The sequence below is a fragment of the Sminthopsis crassicaudata genome, chromosome 3 (assembly GCF_048593235.1).
Source record: "Sminthopsis crassicaudata isolate SCR6 chromosome 3, ASM4859323v1, whole genome shotgun sequence".
Lineage (NCBI taxonomy): Eukaryota > Metazoa > Chordata > Mammalia > Dasyuromorphia > Dasyuridae > Sminthopsis > Sminthopsis crassicaudata.
In genome coordinates this window covers 235678762-235700965 of record NC_133619.1, presented here as the reverse complement: position 1 = coordinate 235700965, position 22204 = coordinate 235678762, and the positions used below count along the sequence as shown (strand labels likewise).

Genomic DNA, 22204 nt, shown 5'->3' with positions numbered 1-22204 from the left:
TCAATGAAAAAACGGATCTAATTCTTATCCAACAGATTTTGTTTTTCATAGAAAGGATCTTTTATGAAATCTTAAAAGAGTCAACTAATCTGAAACTAACCCTCTGAATTGTTCAGCTCAACAAAAGATATTACCTTTATTGAAATCATTTATATACATTATAATATAGTGGTATCCTTCCTTATCATTTTAAATACAGCAAAATCTAGATTTATTGATTTAGGGTTAATGATCTTCTACAGAAGGATACTTTAAATTCCACTGAAAGATTTTTTTTTTAAAAGAAATTCAAACAGGAACTCATTTAGTTTATTTAAAATGATTATATACAAAAATTTATTATTTACCCAATTTTCTAAGAACACATTCAATGTATAAAGCAAGATACACTGTTGTGTCACTATAAGAAGGACAGTATTTTTTGTGAATTATAACAGAATTCCTTCTCATCTCATACTGATAAAAGTTTATGTTACAAATATGCAGGGAAAGGTGTCATGGATTTATCAAATATACATTATTCAAAAGTTTTCTCTGTCCTCATACATGTATTTAAAACTAATTTTAATCATTCTAGACTTTTCCTGGCTTAAATACGATGGCAAAAGAATGAGCTATTGAATAAAGAAAAGAAAAAATTAAACAGACACAAAGTAAACAGATTTTAAGACCATGTTGTGATTTCAGTACTAACACTTTAAAGTTTAGAAGTTTTGTACGACCTAATAAAAAAGGAACACACACACACAAATCAAGCTCTTCTTCATTTTAAGTCACCATTAGTCACCATCGTAAAAATGATCAAACTTTATCAAGCAAAATGTTAGTCATTTCAAGAGATAAGATATTTTCCTATTCTTTGCTGCATATTTAACATAACTAAATTGTTACAACAAATACAGGCAAACTGGTATAAATGGAATAAGTAGAAAAGTAGGTAATACAGTGAAGCCTCTATTAAATACCTAGACACTGTTCACAGTAATCTTTTACTGTGTAATAATTACTGATACACAGTAATGAGTTAATGCTCATTCAAAAATTGTGGATTTCATTTAATACAATCTATACAGAAGTATGATTGCAGGATATCTTCGGGTATAGATATATAACAGAAGATGTTCTATAACCTGTGTTTATCTTTGAATAAATATAAAAACAATCTCACTTTTTTTTTATTTACACATTTCACAAGAGTAAATATGCTTGCTCAATTCCAATTAACAAGAGAAAAAACTTCTAAAACCAGTAGTTAAGTGAAAAGAGCAAGACTTGATATTTTTTAAATGAATCAGAATCATGCTGGAAAGTTTGCACATCAAAATATTGAATTCCATATATACTTCTTACCATCCTATTCAATGGCTACTTAACCATTTAATAGGCAGGAAAACAAAACTTTATTCCATGGGTTATGGTTTAAAATGTTAAGAGAAACACTATAAAAAGTACATGGCAAATAAAGATATACCTTTCCATATGTGATTCCCTGTACTCAGAAATTCTTAAAGATTTCTAAGTCCTTAGGAGGCACAGGTGGTGTCTTATTCCAGTCATCTTCAGGATAAGCTTCAAAATTAGATGTATCACCATCATTGGAAACCTTCGGCACTATAGGAGGCTAAGGAAATATGCCAAACAAAGTTTTAAAAGAAAAGCAAACTTTATAATTTAAAACTGGAATATTAGTTTACTGATGCTGTTCTGGGAAAACATGGACTACTTTCCAATACTTGGATCACTTGTCCATATGGTTTCTCTTTCCACCAAAGCAGACTTAGTAAATAGCCTTCAAGATTTGTTGTAATTCAAAAACACATTTAATTGCTAGCTTAGTCTTGAGTTGCCCAGAAGTTTGCTAAGCAGGCCCTCAAATGACAGACATACCATCTTGGCCTGTACTCTAGCACAATGTATTACAGCACAAAGCAGAAATTATTTATTTTCTATCTCTGTATGTCATGTACACAGCAGGCACCCAATAAATGTTTTGCTGCACTCACCTAAAACTATTCTAGTTGAAAGTAATGTAATATAAACAAAAAATAAGTAATTTTTTAAAATATGAAAATGATAGTTTTACATTAAATGATACTATTAAATAGCTGTTAGGAACAATGTTTATTCAGGCACGAAGAACTAAGGGACATGAGGTTCTGATGGAAAGAACCCAAAACTTGGTGAGGGGAGAGTTGAACCATTTAAAAATTTGCCTTGAGCATTTCTTAGAAATTGTGCCTCTGACTGGGAAATCTTCAACTTTTGGTTTTGAGTTTTGTTTTTATTATAGTCTATAAAGGACTTTAGATCATTAAAATGGATCACCTTTAAGCCTACCTATTTGACTTTAATTAAATTTCTACACATTTTCTACATTTCTGTAAAACTAAGTTTATAAATAAATAAATGAAAAAAATACTGGCAAAAATTATGGCAATGGAGGGTTTCAATATAGAAGATTCTTTGTTACTTTATTCAGTTACCAATGGAATTCTTTAAGGTCAGAACACCTGCAATATGTGTACGTGTGTGTGTGTGTGTATACACATACATACATTATATATGTATATATATAGTTCTCAAGTATCTATAGCAATAGCATATTTAATTAATACTAATACATGTCTAGATATGTACTATACACAGAACTTGGTAAAAAAGTTTCATACAACTGAGGAATTATGAGCTCTGAAGCTTCCAGGTATTGCAAGAAAGTCTAAATTATAGATGTCCCTGAAAAGCAAATTAAGTGGTACATTGAAGATTTGAATATTTAATCCTAGTAAGCCATACAATGAGATTTACTTTGTCTGTTCAGTGTAATACTCTCTGTTCTAAAATGATTCCTATTCAGATGTAAAGATACAGTTTGATTTGGATAAATTCAGCTATTCATTAGTACCATGAAACATTTAAAATGAATGTTGCCCTAGAGATCCTACCAGTTGTATTTGTTAATAATTTCCCCTAAGTTGTATAAACCTTAGGAGGTAGTCCACTAAATGCTTTTCTAAAAATGTTGTTCTTTAGTACATATTAGGTCTTTAGTTTTAGTATTGTATGAATAATAAACCTGGATTAAAAAATGAACAAGCTTGAGAATATCTTAATTTTTTTTCAGTCAATTTTGCTTTTTCAATTCAACTATGTAACACTGATATGAGTTATAAACTATTTATTATTAGTCTTGGCAACCAAAACTAGCTAGCCAAAAATGAATATTATATTATTTAAGCCCAAATTTTTTTACCTTCAGTTTTCTCTGGGGTACAGCATCCCAGTCCACAGACCTGAACCATCGGTGCCTTTTCACATCATCTGCTCCATTCTTCAAAAAAAGTAGAGAAGGCAAAAATACAAAGATAATAATATGCCATCACTAAAGATAAGTAACTAGTGATGTGGGACATGTCAATATCAATTTAAGACTTAAAATAATAGGAAAACTTTTGAAAATTGAAAATCAAAGTCCATATGGTTTTCAAACTATATTAGCTCCTCCTATATCTTCTAATGGGAAAGTGGAAAAAGTCAGCATTTGGTATAAGTCTGAATGAGCCTGTACCTCCCCCAATTCCACTGTTAGTCCTTTACTGCTCCAATCCCCATGACTTAATTCACCAACATAAAGGCCATAGAGATAAGTGGAGAGTGAATGGGTTGAGTAGGAGAATTGAAACTTTTTTCTTATAAAATGTTCACTAATGGAACATAAAGTCTAGCCTCTTCTAAGATCCAGGGTAGATTTTATCTCAAACTAAGAATTTTTTTCAGAAAAAAAAGTTATTTTAAACAAAGAGTAATACAGTGTTACAGTTCAGAGACTTTAAAATTCCCCTCTACTTTATAGCTAAGTTGTAGGATTGTGACACAGTTACTTAGTATTTTTGTAAAAGTTTTGTGCCTTAATCTTTGTCTGTTACTACACAAAGAAAATAATGGTTTGCAAAGGGGAGAAAATTAAGAAGGACTCCTGAATCTATAAACAAACAGAAGCTAAAAATCCAGAAATTTTCATAACTTCACAGCTATTAAAGATCTAAAAGGGTCAATTAATCTAATACCTACATTGAAGTATGAAATCCTTTTATTATATTAATATTGATACTTGTGTTAAAAGGGCAGATTATTTACTTCCCTACTCTAAAAAATCTCTGCCACAGCTATATATAACTAGCATTAACAACATCATGTAAAATTAGAAAAAAAAATTACAAAATGGAGGTGGAAAATGCTGAACAATATAGTAACCTATTTTCAGTTGTTTTTCTTTAAAAATTTTAAATTGTATTCTCCAAGGTATAAATAAATTCAGTCCTGGAACCCAGGATGTGGAAGAATAATTAGCAAATTTATGCACTCTATTCACACTGGAAAATAAGATTTTTTTTTTTAATTCCTAAAACAGTGTCTCAATTATATTGTAATGGTGAATATACTCTGAAAAAATAATTATTATACACAGGTCTTAGACACCACTTTCATTAAAGAAACATTACAAATCAGGGCATAAAATATGGCTGGCATTTCACCTTAGAAATGAAGCATAAAATCATATTTCCGTATCGTTCTTTTAACTAATAATATTTTTTTAGCTTTTAATATAAATTATTAGAGATATTTAGTTTTTCTCAGGAAAGATTAGATCAATGAATCAAGAACTTTTTAAGTACCTACTAATAGCTAAGTGCTATTATGAAATAGTCCTTTTCCTCATGAAACTTAAAAAAACATATGCAATTTCAACAAAAGATAATTGAAGTGGTAAATAGATTCATATTCAACTAAATGTGCAATAAGCCAATCAAAGATGATTAACATTTATGAAGACAGTATTTCAAAGAGCCAAGATATAGTTTTACAACTACATATCAAATATATAGAGAAAATATGCTTCAATACTAAGGAAGGAGAGACCCTTAAAAGCATCAAGTACTATTAATAGATTTTCATCAAAGTATGAATATTTCATAAATAATTTCTGTTTTCAAAGACCAAAAGTAAATAAATAGTGATATGCAGATTTTTTTTAAATTTTATAAAAGTCTTTTTGAATGGTATATATTTTGCTCTGGATTTATAAATAAAAGTAATTTTAAAACAGTAGTTTAATTTTCATAGCTAGGTACCTAAGAAGTCATCTCATATAAATATTCTGAGCATAAATCCTCTTCAAAATCCCCAAGTGGTAATCTAGCTTCTGCATAAAGAGCTGCAGTACTGAGGAATTTACTGTATTCCCATAAGATAGGACAGTCTTTTCCAGAGTTCTAAGTGTTCGGGCGTTTTTTTTTGTTGTTTTTTTTTTTTTTTTCCCCTGACACTTTAACCAACTGCCTGTATAATTTCTCCATTCATTGGTACTTGTTTTGCTCCTGAGGTCAAGCATAACAAGTCTAATTATTCTTCCACATAATAACACTTCAATATTTAGAGACAACTTTTGTTCTCCCCCTTACCCCCATGTCTTTTTCAGGCTAACCAACCTTTCTTTCAACTGATCCTTGTATAGCATGGTTTCCAGTCCCCTTCACCATTCTGGTCATCTTCTTCTGTACACATTCTAGCTTGTCAATGTCCTCCTTAAAATGTGAAACCCAGAACTGAACACAATAACTCAAGACGTGGTCTGACCATGAGACATGCCTTCTGGATGATAGGCAATCCATGAACTTATTAGCTCTTTTAGCTATCATTTCATCATATGGAACTTATTTACCCCAAAGCCTTTGCACATAAGCTATATTTTACTTTACTCTACCCTGTTGTTACAGTTGCCTTTTAAAGCTCAATGGCAAAACTTTATATTTACCCCCTTTTAATTTCATTTGGGCAACATTTAGTTCATCTTAAGCTTGTCCAAATCTTTTTGTAGATGTGCTACAAAATAATGTGAATTGAATGATAATGGCTGGTAATATTGTTATGTAAATTCTCATACATACACATATATATGTACATTTAATGTGTTTTGTATATATTTATACATATACACTACATATAACTTCATTTAGAACTTCAGTTTTAAAATCACAATAGAAATTCATGCATTTCTCTCCCAAATAAAACCATAATTTTAAAATGGCATGCCTAAGAAATTTAAAATAATGATTTACTGACAAATCAACACTTGTCTGAACTATTCTGGTATCATTTTTTCATGACCTTCATTTCCAAAAGCTCTGTAGCAGGGTCAGAAAATGATGGAAATGACCAAGAACAAACCACATCAAGTTTGAACCCTCCAAATATATGGGCCTTTCCATTTAGTTGACTTTCATGGGTGTAAATGGTAGGATATAATTCAATCATTCTCATGCAGAATATTATTTAATATTTGAATAATGAAATACTGACCTTCATGTTTCCTAGTCGTCTTGTCCTATCTACCACAAGAAGTTTCTTAATAAGGTCTCTATTATCATAAGAAGAAAAAAAAGTATTAACAATTGTTACTTTTGTTTTTGTTTTCTAAAACAAATACAACACACTTTAACATACAACTACAGAATAAAAAATTGGCACATAACAGAAGAGAATAGATTTGTTAGTGTTTGCGTTTTCCTTTAGTACAAATTTTTCTATTATTAAGTTCTTCTAAAGGTCATAAATAATTCATTTACTGAGCCTGGCTAACGTGATTTTCACTTTTCAAAAATGCAAATTTGGGATATGAAAATTAGTCTGTCCTTCAGATAACACAGTGAAATATCTCTTTTAGAATGAACATATCAGAGGCAGTTAGGTAGTGCAGTGGATAAAGCACAGGCCCTGAAGTCACTTATTAGCTGAATGACCCTAGGCAAGTCACTTAATCTCAATTGCCTTGCAAAACCAAAACCAAAACTACAACAAAACAAAACACACCAGAATAAACATACTCATCTACCATTCTTTGTAAAATAAGACAACTGTTTTAAACAAGCCCTTTATCCATGGATCTATTTGTTTATTTATAGTATTTTCATGGGGAGTACAACCTACTCACAAAATAAAAACTTTGAAGACAAAACCTAAGCCTGCATGTTCAATTACATGTTCCAAACCTGTAAACAAATATTCTGAACAGTTTCAAAACAAATGCAGTTAGTTTTGACAGAAATGGAAAGTAATGGTCTAAACTTTCTACTCAATATTACAAAAATATAAAGGATGAACTAGTAAGAGAACCATGCTGGAACATGGATCAATAATGGCATTCCTTTCTAAAATTATTTCATTTAAATGACAATTAAAATGACAGAAAAGAGACTTGATAATTAGAAACCTGGTTTTAACTATTGTCTCTGATTTTATTGGTTGTGTAACTGTGACTGAAAGACAAACTGATGAAAAAATATTTATTAAGCACTTACATGCTTCTGAAGTTCTAGGACACAAATATATTATGAAAATATTGTCTACCTTCAAAGGAGCTTGCATTTTTTAATAGTTTTTATTTACCAGATATTTGCATGGGTAATTTTACAACATTGACAATTGCCAAATCTTTTGTTCCAATTTTTCCCCTCCTTCCTCCCTCCCCCAGATGGCAGGTCGACCAATACATGTTAAATGTTAAAGTATAAATTAAATACAATATATGTATACATGACCAAACAGTTGTTTTGCTGTACGAAAAAAAAAAAAAAAAATCGGACTTTGAAATAGGGTACAATTAGCCTGTGAAGGAAATCCAAAATGCAGGCGGACAAAATTAGAAGGATTGGGAACTCTATGTAGTAGTTCATAGTCATCTCCTAGAGTTCTTTCGCTGAGTGTAGCTGGTTCAGTTCATAACTGCTCTATTGGAACTGATTTGGTTCATCTCATTGTTGAAAATGACCATATCCATCAGAATCGATCATCATATAGTATTATTGTTGAAATATACAACAATCTCCTGATTCTGCTTATTTCACTCAACATCAGTTCATGTAAGTTTCTCCAGGCCTTTCTAAAATCATCCTGTTGGTCATTTCTTACAGAACAATAATATTCCATAATATTCATATACCACAATTTATTCAGCCAATCTCCAATTGATGGGCATCCACGTAGTTTACAGTTTCTGGCCACTACAAAGAGGGCTGCCACAAACATTCTTGCACATACAGGTCCCTGTCCCTTCTTTAAGGTCTCTTTGGGATATATACGCAGCAGCAACACTGCTGGATCAAAGGGTATGCACAGTTTGATAACTTTTTGAGCATAGTTCCAAATTGCTCTCCAGAATGGCTGGATATATTCACAACTCCACCAACAATGCAATCAGTGTCCCTTTTTTCCTACATCCTCTATAACATTCTGTATTACCTTTCCCTGTCATTCTAGCCAATCTGACAGGTGTGTAGTGGTATCTCATAGTTTTCTTAATTTGCATTTCTCTGATTAATAATGACTTGGAGCATCTTTTCATATGACTAGAAACAGTTTCAATTTCTTAATCCGAGAATTATCTGTCCATATCCTTTGACCATTTATCAATTGGAGATTGGCTTGATTTCTTATATCTTAGAGTCAATTCTCTATATATTTTGGAAATGAGGCCTTTATCTGAACCTTTGACTGTAAAAATGTTTTCCCAGTTTATTGTTTCCCTTCAAATATTATCTGCATTAGTTTTGTTTGTACAAAAACTTTTCAATTTGATATAATCAAAGTTTTCTACTTTGTGATCAATAATGATCTCTAGTTCTTCTTTGGACATAAATTCTTTCCTCTTCCACAGGTCTGAGAGGTAAACTATCCTATGTTCTAATTTATTTATAATCTCATTCTTTATGCCTAGGTTATGAACCCATTTTTACCTAATCGTGGTATACGGTGTTAAGTGTGGGTCAATGCCTAGTTTCTGCCATACTAATTTCCAATTTTCCCAGCATTTTTTGTCAAACATTGAGTTCTTATCCCAAAGGCTGGGGTCCTTGGGTTTGTCAAACACTAGGTTAGGAGCTTGCATTCTAAAGAAGGGAAGGCAATAAATATGAATACTGATGAGTACTGGTCTAGAAATGCATAGAAATGATGAGTGTAATGGAAGAGGTTAAAAGGAGATAACCCAAGATACAAATGATTAAGAGGAAATTCCTGTCTTAGGAGAGGTTAAAGGAGATAACCTGAGACACAAATGATTAATAGAATTTTACATCCTTAAGAGAAATTCCTGTCTTATTTACAAATCTCTCCAGAACCTCTTGGATAACATCTCTGTATCCGAAGGACAAACTTTGTTTTATGACCTTGATTATGTATAAAATGAATCTCCAAAATTCTATTCCTTGCATTTGGTTTTTCCTTGCCTTGTGCCCGCCAAGGGCACTAATAATATTGATTTGATTAGTTTCCATCTTTTATTCCTGCAATCAGGAAGACCAGAGTTCAAATAGCATTAGACACTTACTAACTATGGAACCTAGATAAGCCCTTTAATCAATCCTTTGTTCACTAGTTTGTTCAGCTGCAAAATGGAACCTCCAAGTCTTATTTTCCCTACATTAAAATAAAGGTAATACTTAAACTAAATATCTTACAAAATTATTTTTTATTGAATAGATTGAAGATGATGGTTTTATTGAATAAATTACCTATCAGCTACTCTGCAAGGAAGAGTAGGAAAGCTAGATCAATTAATCAATCCATCCATGAGCATTTTTAAGGCCTACTGTGTTAAGTACTGGGTACACTAACAGAAGTGATTATGTTTCTTTTCTTTTTTAAGCTTTTTATTTTCAAAACATATGCATAGATAATTTTTCAACATCAGATTTTTCCATTCTTCCCCCCATCCCCTTTCCTAGATGGCAAGCAATCCAATTTACATATGTTAAAATATATATTAAATCCAATATGTTACAAAATGATTTTGAAGGAAAGTGCTTAGTAAACAATATACTGCAGTATAAAGTTGGTATTAGAAGATAAGAGGTACAATAATCATGGTTTTATTTTAAATAGCAAGCATTTAGAATTCTCACAATGAATATGACTCCTAAATATCTCTGACAAAGTTTGCTCCCAAAGTTTTATGAATATAAAGCAAGGAAGAGTGAATTAATAACCTCAGAAGTGGGGAGGTTTTGATCTAGTCTCTGCTATTAAGGAACTAGCTTTTTGGAGATATTACAACCCACTGATCCTCATATATCACAAATATAACATGTGGGAGGCTAGCTTCTAATATCACCATGATCCTTATTAGCTCTAAAATTCCATTATTCATAAATTAAGAAAAGTAATTTAAAAGGTTATAGCTATCATTTATATCTTTTGGGAGGACAGGAAGGAAAGAAAGAAGGAAGAAAGAAAGGAAGGGAGAAAAGAGAGAGAGAAGGAGGGAGGGATTATAATATCACTTACTATGTGTTAAGAACTATCCTAAGAGCTTTACAAATATTCTCATTTGATCCTCCCAACTCTAGGGTAGGTGTTACTATAGCTCCATCTTACAGATGAGGAAACTAGCAAACAAAGGTTATGCCAGTGTGTATGTTGGCAGATTACAGAGCTAGTAAGTCTCTAAGGCTATTTGAACTCAGGTCTTCCTAATTGCAGGCCCAGTGCTTAACTTCATTGAGTTGCCTAGGTGCCAATAATAATAATAATAGGATAAGATGATATTCTGGGTATATGTGTACATTGTTATATACTTGAAACTGGTGTTAGATGCTATCCAATGCAATCATTAGATTGAAATAAAATTTTTAAGTAGTTTGGGAGGTTTGGGGGGAAAAATAAATGGAGTAGCCAATTCATCAGGATCATTTTCTTGTCTAACCAAGTACAGAGTCAACAATTTCTCAGTTTGTATAGAACTATTTAAATTAGATAGCTAATTTGAATTATGTGACTTAGTAAGAATCAAAACCCATTTATCATCTGCGCTCTATTTGTCAGTAGCTAGGACTAGAACAAGTCCACAAATACTTACTTATGACACAAACATCCAAATTGAAGGAGAACTCTGAAAGAGAGATAAAATGTGTGTGTGGCAAGGGGCTGTTTATCTGTCTATTGAGGGAGAAAAGGATGGTCTATTCAAGTCCAAGTGAGGCCTGAAGTCATTTAAAATGAATTGAATTTTATCTCCAGGAAGGTTTTCACTCCAGACCCCTAAAGTCACCACTAAAGTCCAAATCTTCAAAAGTCTCAGTTGAAAAACAAGCATAAGAGATTTAAATACAAATGGAAGATAAAGGAATATGAGACAACCAGATGACAATGCTGGTCATTGTGTAAGTCTTTCTAATAAGTGGATCTACTTGAGAATCATGACAATGATATGGAGAACAGCAGAAAATAAAACTATGGCTTTTAAGGAAAAATCTAAAGAACTTGGAAATGACTAATTCTCAGTGAGAGAAGACTGAATTTAATGATCTCAATCATATACTTTAACTGTGATATATTTAAATAAGGGCAACTATCAATAAAAAGATGTGGTTTCTAGAAATGGCTCTCTGAACACTATCCAACACTGGACAAATAATTATACTTCTCTAAGGTTCATATGTGAAAAAAGAGTTAAAACAAATAATCTGAAATGACTTTTTAGTTTTAAATTTTCATTAACTTTATAAATATTAAATAGTTGGTTATGATTATATCTTCAATTTATATTAAAGAAAAAAACAAGGAGAAAAACGTTTAAATGAGAGAAAAATTATATTGGGGATGTATAGATTCATCCATATCTTTATTTATTTATTTATAGGGGTGTGTGTGTGTGTGTGTGTGTGTGTGTGTGTGCACTGCCTCTATTCAAAGAATGTCTTTCAAAAATCTCAGAGTTTTTCTATGACAAAAATTCTAAGACCAAAGATATTTTCAATAGAACTCAAAGAATGTGATTTCTCAATAAACTTATTCCTGGAGATGGAGATGAATCAAATGACCTCTTAATTTATTTTTTTAACTTTGCAAAATGAATTATTTTATTTGTACACTTAAAAAGTTCTATATTGAATTTTATAATATTATTCTGCAAAAGTTACTTATTAATGGAAGAACTGTCAGAGGAAAAGGAAGGTGTTAACCTATTTTGGTTAATCATTAGAAAAAGAGGAATAAACAAAAACTAATTTTTTAAATTTAAGGAACTTTTTTCCAGTTACAAATTTTATAAATACAAAAACAAATTCACAAATTTCTTTTAATAATAAATACCTATTTAATAAACTTAATTAAATACTTCCATCTAGCATTAGTATATCACTTTTATCAATAAGAAAAAACTGTATTCATTCACATGTAGTGTTCAAAGAATGTGCTTATAAAACAATTCTTAATTATTTATATTTTCTTAACTGAGATGAAACACATTTCATTTATATTGATAAAATACTCACAATGCCAAAGTCTAAAGAAAAAAAAAAATCAAAGAAGAAAAACAAGATGTTTTTGCAAAATAATTATTTTATAGATTTATGATTCAATAAAATATGAGAGACCAACAATAGGAATATAATAAAAAATTTAAATTTCTGGTCTTCTCTCATCCCATGCAATGAAAAGCATATTTTCCAACAAAGAAATTTAAAGCACGTATAAAAGCATATCCTTTCTGGCACAAGTTCTGCCAACATACACACTGGCTAAAACAACAGCTGTTCACCCATCAGCTAAACATATTTTTGCCTCAATCCAGTTGTCAGGAAGAATCTGGAAGTAGCCAGAGGTGATCTGGTATCCATAAATTTAGTCATCAGTGTGTTGTCTATTTTTAACTCTTTCGAATATACCACATATGTATGTATAGATATAGATACAGATATTTTAAAAATTATAACAAATGCAATACTATCTTGCTACTGACTACTTTCCATACATATGAAATGAATTCTACAGGATATATGAAAAATAATTTTATATAAACTGTAATTTTTTTTTCAATATCCTACTTTTTACTTTATTTTATTCCCTTGCAAAGTAAGATTTCACAACAGCAAAGACACAAAAGTGTCATTTTTGACAGAAAAGACTAACAGGAATAGTGAAGCTTTTCCTTGTGTCCCTAACTAAGGGTATTACCTTTCATTTGGATTCTGCCCTCCCCCTACTTTTTTCTTCTTTTCTTTTTTCTCCCTTCTTTAAAATAAACCTCAACTAAAAAAATTTTAAAGCCTTTGAAATATAACTTATTTGTTTCCAAAGAAGCCCAGGGCCAAAAGAAAAAGGCACAAGCCTGCACAGCCCTTGGAAAACACTCTACCTGCTGTGCAGATGGAGAATTTCATGCTCCAGGTCTGTCAGCTTAGAAATATTCCCCCTCGTGAAAATGACTAACCTTAGCAATACTTAGCAACACTTGAAAAGTGCAGAGTTTGTAAAGTCATCCCAACCTGGCCCTTGTTCATGAAAAATATTTTTTTTTCTATAGTTAATTTCTACATACCACTTCAAATTTTTTCCCCTTACAGGGAAAATAGGAGGAAATTCTCAATTTTGCTACAGTTTAATCTAGTTTTACATCCATTTTATGAATACCAATATAGCCAGACTATCATTGAATCCTTTAAGACACAGAGGCAAGGAAAAACAAAAAAAGAAATCATCATTAATATCCCATATTATCAAAAAATTAATCTCTAGAAAAGTCTAGGTTGGTAGTAGTTTGAGGGACTAGGGATTCATTCAGTAAGAGAAAAAGAGAATTAGTACATCACTCTATTTTTAAATTATTATAAATTTAATGAGTCCAACACATGAGGGAGATATAACAAATAACTAACATCCCAATTTTCACACAAATGCCAACATTTAATGCTGCTAAAAACAAAATATTTTTACCACTAGGATATTAAGTACAAATGTAAAGTAAGTAGAACCTATCAACAGTATTGTTAAGAAAATCCATTAATGTTCTATAAACACCTGTACTTATGTGATAATATATTAAATACCCTTGTTTGGTAGACTTCAAGCAAACTGAAGCACAACAAATAAATAAATAAATAAACAAACAAACAAACAAACAAACAAATAAACAAATAAATAAGCAAATAAATAAATAAATAAATGAGCGAACAAACAAACAAACAAATAAATAAATAAATGGATGAATGAATGAATGAATAAATAAATAAGTAAATAGATAGATAGATAAATGGATAAATAAATAAATAAATGAATAAGTAGATAAATAAATATATAAATAAATAAATGAAAAGATGATAGATCATTAATTTGTTATACTTCATTAAACTGAATAATTAAAAACATTTCTTTTATATGGAAAAGATGACTTTTCAGATATTTCTGAATATAACACATGTGATGCTGCAATATGGTATCCTGTTAAACATATGTTTTAACTGTGATTTTAATTAAAAGGATCTTAAAATAAACAAGCCAATGATAAAGGAGCCAATTTACTTACTTAACATAGAGATCCAAATGCCTGGGGAAATCTATTTTGCCTGCAAGAATTTTTTGATAGATGCCAAATGGGTTGTCATCAAAAAATGGAGGAAATCTGTTAAAAAAATAAATAACTATTTTTAGATTAGAAAAGAGTATGGAAAAATGACTATTTCATAGTGATTATTATTTTTGCCTAAAACAGCAAGGAAGTAATTTATTTCACATGCATTTTTTCATCACATACTGAAATCATCTATATCAAGAAGTTCTGCAAATGGTTGTCTCTTGCTGGCAAAATACATAGAAAAGATAGCACTAAAAATTATCTAAATAGTTTGATTCTATCCAACAATCAAAAAATCTTCTACAATCTGGCTTTAACTTGTCATTTCAGCTTCATTGTACAACTGCAATCTAGCCAAATTGAACTTCTCGATTTGACAGACACTTCACGTTCCACCTTCCCTGTCCCTCCCTTCTACTGGACATGGTCCATGTCTAAAATGCACTGCCTTCTCACTTTTGTCGTCCTGATTTATATTTTGCCACCAAACTCAGGTGGCTTTAGAGGGAAAGTGAGGAGGTAACTTTGTACTGCCCTCCCTCGTTTAGATCCAATTGACTTACAGGTCATGGCATCCCCTCCCTGATGTTATGGTTCTATTCAAGAACAATGGGGGAAGCAACAATCACCACCTAAACCCTAGTATAGTCCCTCCCAAACTTTTATTATTTTTAAGAAAATAAAAATAAAGTAAATAAAAAAGTAAATCTTAGCTACTTTGTATTTATTCTCTTTATATTTAACATATATTTAGGTTACATAGATGTTGTGTCTCCTTAGAATGTAAGCTTTTTGCAAGTGGGGATCATTTCATTCTTGGTAGCTATAAATGCTTTTTAATTGATTGGAAAAAAGAAAATCAATTTGCACACATGGAGATTATTATGATATATAATGACAGCCTGAACTAGAGTGATGAGGAGTAAAGATATAATTGACAAGATTTGGCAAATGATTAGACATGGGGAGTGGGAAGAATGAAAAGGACAGGATGATTCTGGGGTTTCAAATCTAGGTGAGTAGAAAGATGGTGGTACCTTTAATAGTAAAGGTACAAATAGAAAACAAAGTTTATTTTGGATATGCTGAGTTTGATGTTAAGAATCTACCTAGCTTAAGGCCACTTCTATTATAGGTAAGTAGAATAATTTTTTAATGTCTTTGGCCAGTTCCTAACCTATCCAAATATCGATTTATAATTCAGAAAATTAAATAGCTAGAACAGAGGAAACTAGTTATATTAAAACATTTATCATTTTTTCCAAGTTCATGGAAATCCAGTTGTCAGGAAGAATCTGGAAGTAGCCAGAGGTGATCTGGTATCCATAAATTTAGTCATCAGTGTGTTGTCTATTTTTAACTCTTTCGAATACACCACATGTGTATGTATGGATATAGATACAGATATTTTAAAAATTATAACAAATGCAATACTATCTTGCTATTGACTACTTTCCATACATATGAAATGAATTCTACAGAATATATGAAAAATAATTTTATATAAACTGCTCCCAAATTAAGAGCTCCTGATGTAGATTCTTCCCCCCCAATTGTCAGATGAGGAATCTAAGGCCCAGAGAGAGCCTAGATAGAATAGCTAAAAAGATTGAGTTACATGAATGTAAACAAAATGTTACTGAACAGTAAAGTAAGGATGAGTATGAGGAAATGTTGTTGCTGTTGTATATCCTTCATTCTCAAAAGGGATCCTTGACATCAGGAGGATGTTGTCTCGATTTCCAAGTGAATTGTATTTAAGTGAAATAGATCTGTGCAAAGTCTTTGGTCTCACTCTGTTCTACAGAGTCTAGTGGCCTCCAAGCTTTTGGAATCCAGTGGCAAGATATGTCAGGATGATGTATCATCCCCTCGAAGCAAGGGGGAGAACTTAGCCTTTTTAAGTAGGCAATGTCCATCCAATAATTAAAACATAGTTAAGAAATAAGACAACAAATGCCTTTGCCCTCACAAAAGAATTAATCTGGGAGGGGGAAGATTCTCAAGAGTGTCTGGCAAGGACCAGCTTTTGGAGTTGACCACTCTTAGTGGTTGATAAGTGTTGGATGATTTAATAAAAGAGTCTGAGAAGGAATGAGTCAAAAAGATGGAAGTAGGAGGTGATCAGCAGGGTTACAAACTGCTAAAAGGTCAAACAGATGAGAAAATTGAAAAAAAAGGAACTATTGGATACCTTCCCTCTGAGATTACCCTATATTTTACTGTGTATATATGTCACATATACAGTTATTACATGTTATCTTCCCCACTAGAATGTGGTCTCTTAGAGAACAAGGACTGTTTTTGCCTTTTTCTATTTCCCTACTTTTTAACAATAGTGTCTGATGCATAAAAAACTTTTAATAAATACATGTTGACTTGACTTAGTGATAATCTTGGAAACAGCCATTTCAGTCAAGTAGATGTCAGAATATGAGGAATACAGAAACAAAACAAAAGAAAGACTTAACATAAATAAATACAAACCAGAGCCAAAAACTATACACAATGATTACTAACTACTATGCAACATAAATGAAAAGAACAGTAATCACAAAACAATATAAAATGAATGCTGTCAACTTAAAAAGAACAAGCTAGGTCCCTGAAAGAATAGATATGAAAACATATTTTCTTTCCTTTGGTAGAAATGGGGAAATGAAAAGGGAAGATTCACAGCTGTGGAACATTGAACATTTTGTCAGATTTTGGGGGTATATTAATCAGTTTACAGATTTTTCCTCTTCTTTTTCTCTAAAAAAGTCTTGGTTATAAGGAATCATATCTCTGAAAGTGAGAAGGGAAGAAATACAGGGAGAAATTAACTTTTTACTTTTAATTAATTGACTTTTAAACTCTATGATCTTAAAAATATTTTTAAAAGAGTACATGCAGCACATGAAACAGAGATTTTATGAAGGATTTATGTAAGAGCTGAGAACCTCACAAGATAAGAAGGATTTTAGTTCATAAGGCTGACTGACTGGGTAGTACATAGACATACATGTATCCTTTACACAGTCAAACTGTTCTCCTCCCACATCCAAAGAAGAGCCATATGGTGTCAGGTCTTATAGTATAGGCTGGGGCTTCAAGAGGGAGCTCTAGGGGTCAGGGTCCAAAGTTATAGCATAGGCTATAAAAGATTTTATAAATCTGAAGATTAGGGTGGGACTGAGATTAGGAATAAAATGCCAACATCACTGAAAAGCTAGCATGAGACTCAGAGGGAAATGAGGAACAATATTAAAGGCCAGATGAATGAGAGAGCAGGACCTAAAGAGACAGTACATAATTTTGCTCTTTTGGCCTCTGACATCCATATTGGTCTGTCATTGTTACAACTGCTGTCCCCACCAACACATCTGAAAAAGCTATGGGAAAAAGGAGAGGAGAAATAGGAAATTTTTTTGTAAAATTGGAGCATAAAAAAAATCTAGGGATAAAAGCCGAGTTAAAAACCTGTTTTACCGAAAAGTGCCCACAAGATGGCGGTCCTATCCCATACAAACATTTCAAGGACTAGACACCCAGGCCATGCTAAAATCCTGACTTGAGCAAACTAATGTGGTGGCAGTTCTTATCTAAAGTATGTCTCGAGCCTGACACTGGGCTGTGGTAAACAACAAGCTTGTAGTGGAAGAGTTGTTTTTTGAGTCCCAAAGTGGAGTTTTGAAATCTAGATCTGCAATTTTCTAGGGGAGTGTTTGGAAGCTGGGCTAAATGGCATCTGAAGTCCCCGTGATTCTATGACATCCTGTTCTTTGTTGTTGAGAGTTGGAAACTTGGAACATATTCAAGATGTGAATAATCTAATTTAAAAGCATTTATTAAGCACTCACTGTGTATTTGGCACTAGGGGATTTAAATTATATTAGAAAGCAAGGATAAAATTACAAAAGTGATAGAATTCTTATCTTTCAGCAATGTACAATGTAAATGTCCTGAAGACTGCCATTTTTCTGTGTAGAGGAAAGAAACCTTGAACTTGGATCCTAATAAGGATCTACATTCCAATCCTACCTCAGACATTAGCTATTGTAATGATAGATGCCAATCTCTATTATCTCAATGGTATACAATGGAGATAGCACTACTCACCATTATGAAAAGCAAATAATGTATGTAAAGCACTTTGCAAAAGTCAGTTCAAAAGACTTGAATTCAAATCCAGGTTCAGTTACTTTAAGGTGTGACCAAGGACAAATCACTCTTGTCTGTCTCAGTTTCCTCAATTAGAAAAAGGGAGATAATAATAGCACCTATATCTCACATTCATAAAGAAGACCCAAAACAGTATTTGTGACCCATTAAGCAGTGTCCAGCATATAAGAAACACTATATAAATGCCAGTTTTTATTTTTTACTGTTATTGTCGTTGTCATTGACATTCTTATTTTTCTCCCTCAAAGATCCTGAAAAGCAAAGAAAAGTTAAACTATGAAATTCTTAGAGGATTAGAAGGATTTTTTGTCTTTCAAGTTTTTTGGAGTTTTTTAGTAGAACACATGGTATTCCATAGTGCAAGCTGTTTCACACATGTCTCTTAACAAACAGGACAACACAGTCTGTACTCTGCCCTTGGCTTTGTTCCAGACAATGAGTTAAGGTCCAGACATACAAAGAGCCCTAAGATATCCAAATACAGCAGGGGCATGGAATGTATTGACACATAAAGCCCTGAGACTTCATCTTTGGAGATGGAAGGAAGGCCTGTCAAAGCCTTCTACACCACTTTTAATGATGTGATGAGAAGGAAAAGAAGTGGGCAGTGTAAAGGGCTGGGCTGAATTTGAAATTTCCAGTCATCAGGTATTGAGTAGCTCATGCCCAAGAACTTGGAGTCAGCTAGCAGAATTCAGGTTCTCCCCTAAATGTCTGGTTGCGGTTTCACAACATTCTATTCCCCACACTGGGGTCCATGATCACGGTGAGACCAAGAGGCAAGGCTGGTAGGTATCATACTCATGTCACTGAAGAGCAAAGAGCTATAAAATAAAATGGCAAGAGAAACAAGAATTGGGCTGAGAATACTATAGATTTGTAGAGTACCTCTATAATTATGCTACGTGAATAAGAAGGAATCTTTAATGATCCCTTTCAACAATGGGGAGGAAGGAAAAAATCCACCAATTTTTTTTTTATTTTTTTTGGGGGGGCATAGCAATTGAGATTTGTGAAGGGGGGAGTAACTCTTGAAAAACTAGAGAAAAAGAATTAAAATTGCAAAGACCAATTCCAAGATGATATCCTAAAATAATTTTGTCAGTCATACCAGTTTCATATCACAGTCATCCACTAAGGGATAAAGGCTCTCTGAGAAACACTGGAATTTAGCTAAGTATTTGATACAATTAAGGATTTCAGAAAGAGAAATATTCTACTAAAGCTATTTCCTGCCTTACTTTCTACTACTCCTCCCTTCAAAAGACCCAAATCTAATGTAAATTTGTAATGAAATAAGGCAAAAATCCAAGGGTGAGTGAGGAGTGTTCTTTTGGCAGTTGATAAAAGAATTGCTGGCCATCATCAGACAGGTTAAATCACTTAACCTCTCTAGATCTCAATTTCCTAATGTGTAAAATTTAAAAATTATTGGACTAGATATTCCCTAAAGTTCCTTTCAGCTCTAAATGTTAATATATGTCTTGAGAGTGGATAGAGCACTAGCCCAGGAGTCAGGAAGACCTGAGTTCAAATCTGACCTCAGACACTTAACATTTCCTAGTTGTGTGACCCTGGACAACTCACTTAACCCTAACTGCCTCAGTGTGTGTGTGTGTGTGTGTGTGTGTGTGTGTGTGTGTGTGTGTGTGTGTGTGTGTGTGTGTGTTGAGGGAGAGAGATTTCAGGGCTAGGAAAATGGAAAAAAAAAAAAAAAGAACCAAGAATTGAGTAATGCTAAAAAAAATAATAATAATAAAATAAGGGGTATGGAATTTTTTGTTTTTGTTTTTTTAAAGCATTGTAGAGGGAAGACAAGTTGGACAGAAAATGTAAATCAAGTGTAACAATATTTTAAAATGCAAATGCATATGACACGAATAAAATAAATATATTCCTTGTTTTTAAGCTTTCAATGCATTAGCAGTATATGCTTCAAAAAATAAAAAAATAAAAAAATAAAAAAAAAGTAAAGGTGTGGGTGTATACCATATAGTTGGGATGGTATTGCAGTACTGAAATCATGGTTTTTCCAGTTTCATTATTTCCTTTTGCAGGCATTAGTGACCAGAATCTTATGTAATTAGCACCTCATAGAATAATTAAATACTGATTCATTTCTTTAGTATCTGTGAGAAATTTCCCCTATTGGCATTATAATGAATATTCCCTTTCCTATTTAGCAACCAAAACTAGGGCTGTGGTCCTATTTCAAATGTATTCACATGTAATAATACATAGTGGAAACATAACAATTTAAGAAATAGGGCATTAAACTTTAGGAGAAAATTTGTCACACCTGAAAATAGTTATTGAGTATATTAACCAAAAAGTGTTCTTGGTAAGCAAGAGATTCCATGACAGTATTATTGGAAAAATATTTTAGTAGCAGTTGAAAAAGGAAGTGGAAATTTTTTATACCAAGGGAAAGACTGGTAATCATGCCAGAAGGAATAACAATACTTATTGAAAAGTAACACTATGCTAGAATCAAAGAAATAACACTGTGAAATACTGGTATTTTTATTCACTGAATTGTAGTATATTTAAAATCATTTTACTGTAAGCAATGAAAAACAAAGTTAATATACTGAATCCTGCTTAGCAAGTAAATAAGTTACCTTAAAGAAATATGTTATAATGAGAGATATCAGAGGTTGACCTCATTAAGCCAATATTTTAAGTAAATTAAGAAAGATAAATCAGATCATACACAGTGATTAAAGGAAGCAAAAAAGACCCCTACTAAAAATAATAATGCTTAGATCCTTGTCATCAGCATTATTTCCTTTGAATTTTAAATCTGACATAAAGTTCTTGACAGTAAATAACAAGCAAAATCTATCCTATGGCTTAGCTGTGACATAGTTTTAGCTATAATGGCTCAATTAATGGGTTTCTTATGCTGAATTTCAATTATACTTTAAAGAAGGATTAGGATTTTTTTTAAAGTCATTCTTGTTAATGAATACTAATAAGAGTGAGAGGTTAACATAAATTATAAATGTAAGTCCATCAATTAGAGTCATAGCTCCAATCGATGGATTTATACTCAGTGTTTGTCCAATAGTAGAACACCGAGGAACTCTCATTTTCAGTCAATTTTACATTTTTCTTAACTGCTTCCTACTGTAGAGATTTGATCATGGGAAAAAAGAATATAGTTCCAGTGGAGTAAGGGTGAGCTACTTTTAGACAAAGGGATGTATTAAAATCTTTATATTTTTCACAGTGTCTAGCACAACACCATGCTTTGCAAATAGGAAGGACTTCATAAACCTTGGATGAGATAGAATGATGTGACAGAAGGAGTACTATATTTGTAGTCCGAAAAACAGTCTAGTTATTATTTGTCAGTATGTGACTTTGGGCAAGGAAGGGATTGGAAAAGATGATCTTACAGTACCTTTCAGCTCTAGTATCTTCTGATTGATTCATTCATTCCCTTCTTTCAAAGGGACTATCTTTTACTTTTTTTTTTTTTGGGGGGGGGAAGCATAGCTTATTAAGATGGTACAGGGCATTGAGCTTTGTTGTAAAATAGGTGAAAATTCCAGATTTTCTTTATGCATGTTTATTTTAACTGCTATGAAAAAGAAATAAAGTATTTTCTTTGCTTTATAATTTATTTTACTG

General features: G+C 32.1%; 1 protein-coding gene across 2 annotated transcripts in view; it reads right to left on the bottom strand.

The window, feature by feature from the left end:
• PRKX (protein kinase cAMP-dependent X-linked catalytic subunit) overlaps nt 1-22204 on the bottom strand; it is a 125749-nt gene that overhangs the window by 2881 nt on the left and 100664 nt on the right. The window contains exons 5-9 of one of the 2 annotated variants that reach the window (XM_074300202.1): nt 14357-14452; nt 6358-6415; nt 5487-5582; nt 3251-3328; nt 1472-1621 (exon numbers count right to left, since the gene is read on the bottom strand). In XM_074300202.1, coding sequence (XP_074156303.1) covers nt 1496-1621; nt 3251-3328; nt 5487-5582; nt 6358-6415; nt 14357-14452 — 454 coding nt within the window. In that variant the 3' untranslated portion in view covers nt 1472-1495. The remainder of the gene's footprint in view (nt 1-1471; nt 1622-3250; nt 3329-5486; nt 5583-6357; nt 6416-14356; nt 14453-22204) is intronic. The other variant, XM_074300204.1, reaches the window with a different exon arrangement.